General features: G+C 39.7%; 1 protein-coding gene across 1 annotated transcript in view; it reads left to right on the forward strand.

Annotated features, from left to right (window-relative positions):
* LOC140554324 (E3 ubiquitin-protein ligase HERC2-like) overlaps positions 1 to 11,408 on the forward strand; it is a 35,630-nt gene that overhangs the window by 4,474 nt on the left and 19,748 nt on the right. The window contains exons 6-21 of the mRNA XM_072677209.1: positions 1,056 to 1,186; positions 1,508 to 1,635; positions 1,723 to 1,921; positions 3,135 to 3,194; positions 3,284 to 3,389; positions 3,481 to 3,676; positions 5,169 to 5,326; positions 5,784 to 5,858; positions 7,110 to 7,211; positions 7,288 to 7,410; positions 8,366 to 8,506; positions 8,596 to 8,765; positions 9,610 to 9,673; positions 9,753 to 9,811; positions 9,937 to 10,120; positions 10,227 to 10,326. Coding sequence (XP_072533310.1) covers positions 1,056 to 1,186; positions 1,508 to 1,635; positions 1,723 to 1,921; positions 3,135 to 3,194; positions 3,284 to 3,389; positions 3,481 to 3,676; positions 5,169 to 5,326; positions 5,784 to 5,858; positions 7,110 to 7,211; positions 7,288 to 7,410; positions 8,366 to 8,506; positions 8,596 to 8,765; positions 9,610 to 9,673; positions 9,753 to 9,811; positions 9,937 to 10,120; positions 10,227 to 10,326 — 1,996 coding nt within the window. The remainder of the gene's footprint in view (positions 1 to 1,055; positions 1,187 to 1,507; positions 1,636 to 1,722; positions 1,922 to 3,134; positions 3,195 to 3,283; positions 3,390 to 3,480; positions 3,677 to 5,168; positions 5,327 to 5,783; positions 5,859 to 7,109; positions 7,212 to 7,287; positions 7,411 to 8,365; positions 8,507 to 8,595; positions 8,766 to 9,609; positions 9,674 to 9,752; positions 9,812 to 9,936; positions 10,121 to 10,226; positions 10,327 to 11,408) is intronic.

Here is an 11,408-nt window from a genome sequence, read left to right on the forward strand (position 1 = left end):
TAATGTTAGGTGTAGAGATTTAGGTGTAAGTAGGTGTAAGATTTAGGTGTAAGTAAAGGTGTAGGTTTAGGTGTAGGTTAAGGTTAGGTTTAGGTGTAGATTAAGTTTAGGTGTAGATACAGGTTAAGGTTAGGGTAAGATTAGGTTTAGGTGTAGATTATGGTTAAATTAAGGTTAAGGTAAGGCATAGATTAAGGTTAGGGTAAGGTTAGGGTAAGATTAGGTTTAGGTGTCGATTAAGTTTAGGCATAGATTAAGGTGTAGATTAAGGTTAAGGTAAGGTTAGGTCAAGGTGTAGATTAAGGTGTAGTTTAAGGTTATGGTAAGGTTAGGTTTAGGTGTAGGTTAAGGTGTAGATTAAAGTTATGGTAAGGTTAGGTTTAGGTGTAGGTTAAGGTTAGGTTTAAATGTAGATTGAGATGTGTGTTTTGTTTAGGTCAAGATTAGATTTAGGCATATTAAGGTTATGGTAAGGTTAGGTTTAGATGTAGATTAAGGTGTAGATTAAGGTTAGGTTTAAGTGTAGGTTAAGGTTAGGTTAAGATCAGGTTTAAATGTAGATTAAGGTTAGGGTAAGGTTAGGTTTAGGTGTAGGTTAAGGTTAGGTTAAGATAAGATTTAGGCATAGATTAAGGTGTAGGTTTAGGTGTAGATTAAGGTTAGGGTAAGGTTAGGTTTAGGTGTAGGTTAAGGTTAGGTTAAGATAAGATTTAGGCATAGATTAAGGTGTAGGTTTAGGTGTAGATTAAGGTTAGGTGTAGGTTAAGGTTAGGTGTAGATTAAGTTTAGGTTAAGATTAGGTTAGGTTGTAAATTAGGTTTAGGTATAGATTAAGGTGTAGATTAAGGTTAGGTTTAAGGGTAGACTAAAGCTAGGTTACGATTAGGTTTAAGTGTAGATTAAGGTGTAGATTTAGGTGCATGTTAAGGTTACCATGGTAATGTTTCATAGAGGTGGGTCATTTTACAAGTCAAAAAATAGGATTGGGAAAACTAGGATATCAGGCTGTGAATGACCCCTATAATGTGTCCGTATTCATTTCTCTGCATTTTTAGGGAGGACTGGTGTTCACATTCGGGTCAGGATGCTACGGTCAGCTCGGACATAACTCATTGAGAGATGAACTTCGACCTCGGCTGCTAGGCGGACTCTGGGGGTCAAAAGTGTCCCAAATAGCCTGTGGACGGTAATGAACTGCCTCAAAGTGCTGCGACCTCATGATAGTATGACCTGGACAGAAAGCTTAGAGGATAATGTACATGTGATCAAGTGATTAACGTCTGCATAATTATGCTGATTACGCTTCAGCGTTTATGGATGCGGAAGTGTGATAATGATCTGTAGCTTGTAGAATGAAGATCATCCAAAGCTCATTACAGACTTTACTTACAGAAATAAAAGGTAAATGAAAGAAGAGCTAGGTCCAGTGGTCAGCACAACTTGCAGCTCGCAGTACACACATTAATGGCCATAATAAGACATATATGACTCTTCCCTTCAATTCTAGACATCACACTCTAGCACTGGTTAGATCCTCCAACACAGTCTTCTCATTTGGGTGTGAAAAGCAAGGGCAGCTTGGAAACGGCCAGCGCACCAAACAGTGTGTGCCCCTCCCTGTACGACTGTTACCAGGTCAGTAAAGCGATAAACTGTTTTTACTGCAGTGAGATTTTATCCATCTCATCAGATCTCTAACGGCATGCTGGTGTTGTTGAACAGGAGGCGGCCCGGATCAGATAGTGGAGAGGGTTTTTGCAGGAGGGGATCTTTCTGTTGCCTGTTGCACTAAGGAAGGTGAGATTGTCTCGGCTGGTTCTTCACCAGCTTTGTGTGAAGAAATGCCAGTACTGGACGACCAGCTTTTTGACCGATGGATTTTGGACTGTGAAAAAGCAAAAGCATGGATCAAAGTAAAAAGGTATGGATGGACGTCTCGTTACCCTTGCATGTTTTTTAGGTGTCTACATGACACAGCGATCAGCCATAACATTAGCACCACTGGCAGGGAAAGTGAAGTGACAGATATATTAGGCAGCAGGTGAAAAGTCAGTTCTCAAAGGTGATGTGTTAAAAGCCGGACAAATGGGCAAGCGATGGACAAGAACCAAACTGCGAAGGCTGGACGACTGGGTCAGAACATCTCCAAAAGGTGTTGTGAGGTTTTTCTGGTATGCAGTCAATTAGGGATAAGCCGATCCGGCTTTTTCAGTTCTGATACCGATACAGATACATAAATTTGGCATATCGTTTGATACCCGATACTGATCCGATACCATTGTTGAATTAATGAAAAAATTGTTGATTCTTATACCTTACCATGTGGGAGAGCTTTGTAAAACAAAATCTAACAAATTAACTCATACATATAGATGTACTAAACTGCTGTTTATTTGTCACTAAAATAAACAATGGTGCAGGACCTTGTGACAGCATTCAAATTCAAAATAAAAAAGGAGTCAAACTTCGTAAAATATATTAAAATAAATAAAATGTATCAGCCAAAACTGCTGAACCTGAGAATAAATAAGTAACTTGGTCAAACATACAATCTGCAATCATGACAGATACCACAGGACACCTTCAGAGGCCTTGTGGCTTCCATGCCTTGAATAATTAGATATGTTGTGGTGGTACCTATTCAACCTTTTGAAGATTAGGCAGTAACATCCCATCATTTTGTGGGCAGTGGTGGCTCAGCAGTTAGAGCACCAGGCTATTGATAAAAGGGGTGTGACCCAGGCTCGGCAGGCTGCCACTGTTGGGCCATTTACCTTGCTCACTGGCACTGTGTGTGTTCACTGTGTTCACTAGTGTGTATGTGTGTGTTCACTGCACAGATGGCTTGTCTTGTCTAATGACTGTAAAGATGGGCTCATTTCCAACATCAAAAATGTGTAAGATACCATAGAAGCCATTGGGAGCCAGTGATCACCACTGCAGGGGAAGAAAGAAAGAAATATGTTTAGCCAGTTAGTGTGAATGAGGGGTACTTGTCCAGGACGTCCCATTCTGATACAGATGAAATGTAGGTGAACTTAGACTGTCGACAGGATAACGGCTTTAGTGTTGTGTCACTTTGCACATCATTGCACATACTTGCCTCTTTAACGCTTGTTGGTCTGTCTCTATAGGGAAATCAAGAGAACGTTCTCCTCAGCATCCTGTATCAATAGCAGCTTCATTGACAAAAGGTAGAGCTGTACTTTCTCAGTTTTTCAGAACTCATGTCCAAAACTTTCAATCTATTAATCTGACTATTATCTATTAATCTAATTATTAGCCAGGATAATCATTACAAAACATCCGATGATTATTCTGGTCTGGATTTGTCCTTGGCTCGTCGTGCTTTCAAGAAGCTGGCCAAAAAGCAGAAGATTCTACTGGAGGTACGGCTCTGGAGGTCTTAATCTCTGGTGATCAGTTACAGGTTTCATCGTAATGATTTGCAGGTGTGACACTGGCAATATTTCCTCTCAGGTGGAAAGCGTAGTGGAGCGGGATCTGCTCCCCTCCCTGGAGAACACCACTGCTGCTGGTGTAGAAGCTCTGAGAGTTTACCTCATCCTGCCTGAACTCCTCAGAGTGCTCAGAAAAATCCAGCGTGGCACACAGCTCACCATAGCGCTGGCCTCTGCCATTGTACAACTGGACCAGGAGTCTCAGAATGTCTTGAGTAGGTCCTCAAGTCCACTTGATTACTTTATTTAAATGTGTGCATCCTTTCCACACTAATAAACTACATCAACACAATAATCAACACAAACACTGCCATAAATAAGCCTCCAGACATCCCCTCTGATTTCTGAACGCAGCTGCCTAAAGGTGCATCTATTCCTGATGTTAGCCTTGATATCAGTGGCGCCATCTAGTGGCTCTAGAAAAATTACAAAGTAGTGCCTGTGCTCAGTTATGCCTTTCCACACATATTACTACAGCTGACGCTCTAGAGCACCCGCAGGTCGCTATGGCCAAAGCCAAGCGTCTACTGGAGGGGTCTAAAGCCTGACATCATTGGACTGCGGAGCTTTGGAACTTTGGAACTTTGCATAAGGTGTCACCTTTCCAGCATAAGTAGAGGTTGTTGCTGCAGCATGCGTCTACAAACTTTTGGACGTATGTAGCAGTGTGTTTTAATAGGTGCCATAGAATGCATGTGTTGAGTATTTGAGAGGTTGTTTCATGTATTAGTAGTAAGTGCTACGTGACTTTGGATGGGACAAAAAATGCCCAGATGCAGTTTATAAGCCTATTTACCACCCTGTTACTTTTGGCCTCTGTGAAACATGCTGATTTATTATTTTCATGAAGAGCTTGGCTGGTTTACCATTATTACCCAATTTTGGATAGTCAATTCCCCAACCCACTCGCTCATTAGTACTCTCCCCATATTTCATGTAACACTGGGAGGGTGAGGACTGACACATGCCTCCACTAACACATGCGCAACCAGCCACCACCTCTTTTTGAACTGCCACCAACGCGGTTGGAGGAAAGTGTGTGGTACCCACTGCCTAGTACCCAGTGATGTGGGGAGACCAGGAGGAAGCCATCTACCCACCCTGGGAGAGCAACACCAATTGTACTCTCTCTGGCTCCGGCTGCTGATGGCAGATGGATACTAATCACAGTGGCAGCGCCTTAATCCACTGGACCACTTGAAGCCCTTGGCTGGTTTAATTAGCTGCTTTATGACATAGCCCAGCCTAACATAGCCTTTAAGACAAAAACACTGTAGTAATTCCTGAGTCTTACCAGATAGTGTTGTAGTTCTCTCTGGACTCCCTCTGTTTAGGTGCACAGTTCTTCTCTTCTCACCCAGTTTGCTGGCCTTTTTTAGCCTTACTTCCTTATTCTCCCAAAGTAGCTCTTGCGTTTAACCTCGAAAGGCCTTCTCCAGTGAGCTGGGTGTGTGTAAATTTTAGGTGCTAAAATAAAATGTCAAGACTGGGTTTTGGAATTGGTATGTTTTACAGCTGTGTAGGTGAGATTGAGGTTCATAATATGTCAGTTCCATGACCAAACTCTCATTATTCAACTATGCCAAGACAAACACAGTTTTCCATTCTAGGGCCCATTGAAAGTGTAAATGATGCACATATCTGAGTCAAGTAAGTAAGTAAAATCAGATTATAAAGGTGTAATTTACATGCTATTTTGTTTTATAGCAAGCCTGTGGGCCAGACTGCCCCATCGATACTACAGAACACTGGTGAGGATATATCACTCTTTGTCCACACACTGTATATCCAAGTTGACAAGTGAGATATGGGACTACTGGAGAGAAGCATTGCCTCCACTGCGTGTTCTGCAGAAGCTGTATGACGTAAGACTTATTAAAGGAATATTATTATTATTATTATTATAGGAATTCTTTCAGTCTTTCAGGAACTCCTTTTTCTCAGTCTGTCCATTCTCCCCACTTTCACGTGAAATCTCATGCACCCTGTCTGCTAGTACATTGTTTTTTACCCCCGATATGCTGTTAATGTAGCTCTAATGTCAGATTAGCGTTATCTAACAATTTAGGGGCAGATTTACTGGCCCTTTGCAGCATCACAAACCTTATTTTAAAAGAGACTGTGTTGATTCACTGAACAGGCTCAACAGCTTCCATACAAGAAGGACATGAAGTGATAATAAGGGGTTCATATTACAGTGGTTAACTGTTAATTATGAAGTTGGTCCATATGCAAGTTCTGTTAAATTGGTCAACTCAAACTGACCCTTTTAGAAAATGTGCCCCTTGATATAATTTTGATGATTTTTGTGATTTTGTGCAGAGTAACGGTCATAGAACTGAACGACTGACCGATGATCGATTCTATATAAAAGAGATCAACGTCGTTTTAGACTTGGTAAGTGCTACGATGAAACTGGCTCATATTTATGGAACATGCAAAGTAAACATAAGCAAATATACTGTGCATAATAGTGTGGCCACTATCCCTGCCTTTTCTGCAAGTGCTGTTGTCCTTTTAAAATGTTGTGCAGCCATACGATCATAGAAACGCTGAACATTGCGCTGACAGAATGCTCCTAAATCAGAGGAGATCTGAGAAATCTTGTTTGGTAGAAAATGAAAGTACATCCCGGCCTACAGAGTGGCAGATGTGGCTTACGGGTTAGAAAATCAGATTTGGGACTAGAAGGTTGCTGGTTAAATCCCTCATGCTAGCATGAAGTGGGGATGAGGAAATCCTTTAGCATTAACAGCTGAGGTGCTCTGGGTATGTGTGTTCACTGCCACGGTTGGGTTAAAAACAGCAGTTCAATCCGTTTTTATTTTTGAGCCATTCATTTTAAGACCTATTTTGAATCCACTGTGAATTATTCAGTAACTGGAATGAACTGTTCAGTATCAGTATTAGAAATGTTCAGTATCCATTATGAATTATTCTGTATCCACTGTGAAATATTTAGTATACACTGGGAGTTATTCTGTGTTCACAATGAATAATTCAGTACCTGCCATGATTTTGTCAGTATCTACCAAAAATGATTCAGTAAATACTGAAATGTGAATTATTCAGCATCCACTATGAATTATTCACTAAATACTGGAGGTATTTTTTTTAAATGTTGAGTATCCATCATGCATTATTCAGTATGTACTGGGTGTTATTCTGTATTAAAATGTATTATTCATTATCTACTGTGAATAATTTGTTATCTACTATGAATTATTATTAATTATTATACAAGGATCCAATATGAATAAATCAGTATCCACTGCACACTATTCAGTATCTGCTATGAACTTTTCAGTAGACACTAAAATGGATTCAGTATCCATTATTAATTATTCAATGTCCTTTATGCATTCTTATTTAGTGTGTACAGTAACATATTTAGTATCTACTGTAGAATTATTCAGCATGCAGTATCTGTCATGATTTCTGTAGTATTTTCTATTAATTATTCCGTATTTTCCATGAATTATTCAGTATTTGCTATGAATAACTCCTGTTGTTTGAGAGTTTAAAGGCGGATAGGGTACCCTAAGGGGTTAATTTCAAAGTAGAAAGCAAAAATCTCTTCTGATATAGATAGATCACAGCAGTAACTGGAATGTTTTACTTGTCTTTGTATTCTCTACTTTTTGGCAGATTCAATCTTTCTTCAGATATAAGGACAGCCTTATCACCTCTATTCTCTCTTGCCCTTGCATTCTTGATATGAGGTCTAAATGCAGGCTTTTTTCTTTCACAGTAAGTACACTCAGTCTTACACACACAAGCAGTGTTCAAACCCATTATATCAATACTGGTCAATTCTGTTTTGCAGAGAGATCAGGAGCGATTTCAATTTGGCAAGGAAAATTTACTCTGTGTGAACAGAGAGACAGTGCTGGCAGACACTCTCGCATATCTGAAATCAAATGTGCATCATTTTAACCTCACACTGAAGGTTTGTTTAAGATACAATGTTTGATTAATGGCATTTTAACTCATATCCTCATACATTAATATTTAGTCTTGGTTGGTCTCTTGTAAGCATCTTGTAAATTCAAGATTCAATTTAAATTCTCAAATTCAATTCCCCTAACCTTTACTTCTGTATCTCAGTTTGATCAACAATACATACTGAGTTGAGCCTGAAATGCATTAGTAAATGAGCTGCAGCTAAAACTGATTAAATACTGCATAAGATGTTTAATCTGTGGCTCCTCCCCCTCAATCTGTTTACTGTTTATCCCCCATCTGCAGGTTAGAGCTCCCCCTGTCACATGGGAGGAGGCCTTCCTATTCTCAGACTCTTGTTTAGGTAGGGCTGTGGTGTTGATGGGATGTGAACTTATGATTTCCTGTCTCTTAAGAAGTAGGACGTTAGACCGTTGCACCATTCTAGAGCTGTGAGACCTTGTCATTTCTGTGAATGGAGAAAGAACCTGAGTAAAAAGGTAAATCTACTCAGAACTATGTTCTTATGTAGTGTCATTTCACAGCTCTAGACCAGCCCTACAGTCTAACTGCCTGTTTATCAAGTGGGAGGAGATCATAAGTTCAAATCCCAGCAAGCACCCAGAGCTCCACTGTCAAAAGCAAAACAGTAAACAGATTGAGGGGGCGGAGTCACAGACTAAACATCTTACACAAAATGTAATCAGTTTCAGCTGCAAATCATTTACTGATGTACTGTTGACCAAACTAAGAAGCAGAACTAAAGAGTTAGAAGAATATTTCATTAAACCAAGTTACGTTAACTCAAAAAACACACTGTAATCACTTACTTTACCACTTTAAGTTGGCCTGACTTTTTTACAGTGCATGTTATGGCAACCTAAATCCATCAAAAATTGATCTGAATCAAAATGAATATAATTATCTTACAAATCAGTCAATCACAAATCTCTCCCTGACAGGTGAAATTTCTCCTGGAGGACGGGTTTGATGCTGGAGGTTTGCGTACAGAATTCTTCAGACTGCTTAGTCAGGATCTAACAGAAGTCTCCAGCCTGATTCAAGCATCTAAACAATCAGGACTCTTCTGGTTCTCTCCTGATGTAGGTCTGAGGTCCATATGTGGTCTTTCTCAGAACGTACTGCTCTTAGACAGCAGATGAATACAGTGAGTCTTTATTGTCTGTTGCAGACGACGTCTGGCACCACTGATGGGTTCTACTACCTTGGCGTAATCTGTGGAATGGCCTTTTATAATCGGTGCTATTTAAACATCGGCTTTCCGTTGGCACTCTTCAAGAAGCTACTGCACCTGAGTCCAACTCTCAGCGACCTGGAGGAGCTGTCCCCAGTGGAGGCCAGGTTCAGATGGATTGTCTGTTGACCTCGTATAGCCTGAAACTTACATAGTTAGGAGAGCGAGGAACTGTACTAATGAACTCACTCTTCTAACTACATAGCTTACATAATAGTTTAATAATAGTTACTACACGGTATGGACAAAAGTATTGGGACACCTGCTCATTCATTGTTTCTTCTGCAATCAAGGGCATTACAAAGAGTTTATCCTCCTTTTGTTGGAGTAACTGTCTCTACCGTCTAGTAAAGAAGGCTTTCTACTAGATTCTGGAGCATTGCTGTGAGGATTTAATTGCATTCAACAACATGAGAATGTTGGATGATCACCACCCCACCTCATCCCTAACTCCCCAACTTACCCAAAAGTATTGGATGGAGACAACATAGGGCTTTCTACCCCTTTAGCCCATGCCTGGCACTTTGCATGGTGCCATTAGGTTCATGTTTATCTGCTCCAGAGAGTCATGTTCTATTGGCAGTACTTCTCTACAGGGACTAGACAAGCTGTGTGTGTGCATTTGCACATCTGTGTCAGCAATTAGTACAACTTAAAGTAGCTGAATGCATTAATTAGTTAGGGGTGTCCACAAACATTTGGACTTATAGTGTGTATAACAAAGCTGAGTGTCTCAGTGTCTGTTTCTAATTAAAATTATTTTAGAATTTAAAAAGTAATTAGTGAATTATTTTAGTGGTTCAGGGGTTATTTATATTAGATTATTGTATTATTATTATTATTATTATTATTTATTGTAAAGCTGTGAAGCGATATAAATGTATTTGGGTTATAATTTATAGAGATGTAAATTATTATTTTATATTTTTTTGTTGTTTCCCTCCAACATAGAGGCCTGAAGGATTTGCTGACAGAAGATGAGGACGTTGTGGAGGACCTGTATTTGGATTTTACAGTAAGACGACAGAGCTGTATTTTACTGTACATTTGGGTGTGCTCTTTACATCAGTCTACATGAGTGTTGTTCATTTCAGGTGCAAGACATAGAGCTCATCCCACATGGACAGGAAATCCCAGTCACCAAATTCAACAGGTGTGCTGTTTATTTTCACCACTTTCCGATTGGTCAGGTCTCGCACACATTTATCCACACAACAATCTTCATGATGTTCCTAGATGTCTGTGAAACTAAACTCCATGCATTCCATTCTTTTACAGGCAGAAATATGTGGACTTGTACGTGGACCATTTCTTCAACAAGTCTGTGGAGTATCAGTTTAAGGAATTTGAGAGAGGTTTTTCTTATGGCAGCTACTCCAAATGCTGGACGGTGTTTCTGCCAGAAGAGCTCAGGCTTCTCCTCTACGGCACATCCGAATATGAGTGGGAGAAGCTTCAAAAGGTGGAACACAAACGTTTTGAGAGTTAATTATACCTTATCGATCTTCTTTTGCATAATTTATTCATATTATTTTTGACTGATTTATTGTGTGTTCTGTTTTCCTCAGATCGCCACTTATGAAGGCTGCGGACCCTCAGATGTGCTCATCCAGAATTTCTGGACTGTTGTCTTTGAGCTTTCTGAAGAACTCCAGAAGAAGTTTCTGGGTGAGTTAAAAATGTATAATATAATACAAACTCTACAACAGCTTTTAATATATAGTTTTATAGTTAAAATGATAATGAGCCTGTGGTGTGCTGGTGCCCTGTCCAGGGTGCATTCCTGCCTGGTGCTCTGTTTGCACTAGTGAACTGACATTTACTTCACCTTGAGTTCACATTTTTTGTACTGACCCCTGAACAGCACTCAGACACAAAGTGCACAAATTTGCACACATGACCACAGCAGTTCCCGTGCTTCAATCCTTGTGTTGATAATGCTAGCAGGTCTGGTGCTTTCGAGACAGAAAATGGCACGCCTTCTTTGGGTGATAGATACTTTGGGTGGTGCTACTCAGACGAGGGGATTGTATAAATTAGAGGAGCAAAATCTGAACTGTGCACAAACAACAAATGTATATACACACACTCCACAAAAGGAAGCTTTTTATAATATGCTTCCTTTTTTTACAGTCCTACTGTGTGCTCTTTTATGAAACACTATATGTCCAAATGTTTATGGACACCCCAGCTACTGATCACACAACAGCAAGACAAAAGCCCAAATGAATAAAAATATAGATAAACAATCTATATATATATATACTTTTGTGTTCTGTTACGATAAAGGTTAGCCATTCTGCTGCTGTCTGGATGCTCATCTGCTCTTGTGACAATGTAGATCTGATTGGTCAGTCTGATTTACGTGTCAGAAAACAATGCAAAAAATAGAGCAGGCGTTTTCAAAACTTATGTTTTTAATTCTATAAAAATCAGACTCAGTGTGAAAGGGACTTTATGCAACTTATAGTCACTGAATGCAATCATTAGAAGGGGTGTCCACAAACATTTGAGCATATAGAGTGCAGACAAACAGGAAATATGGTATATAGTATAATAGAGATATAGAGATTTTGGATGATGTGTGGTACAGTAGGAAGTCGTATGCATGCACTGTTTAACCCCTTAAACATCTTATCTCCCTCCAGTGGGCCGAAAGTGTATGTCTTAGTGTGTAATAAGCCTTGGAGTGTTAAGGGGGTTAACAGTATTATTATATATAGAGTATAATAATATGGGAAACACCTTTA

This window comes from Salminus brasiliensis, chromosome 4 (genome assembly GCF_030463535.1).
Source record: "Salminus brasiliensis chromosome 4, fSalBra1.hap2, whole genome shotgun sequence".
Classification (NCBI taxonomy): Eukaryota; Metazoa; Chordata; class Actinopteri; order Characiformes; family Bryconidae; genus Salminus; species Salminus brasiliensis.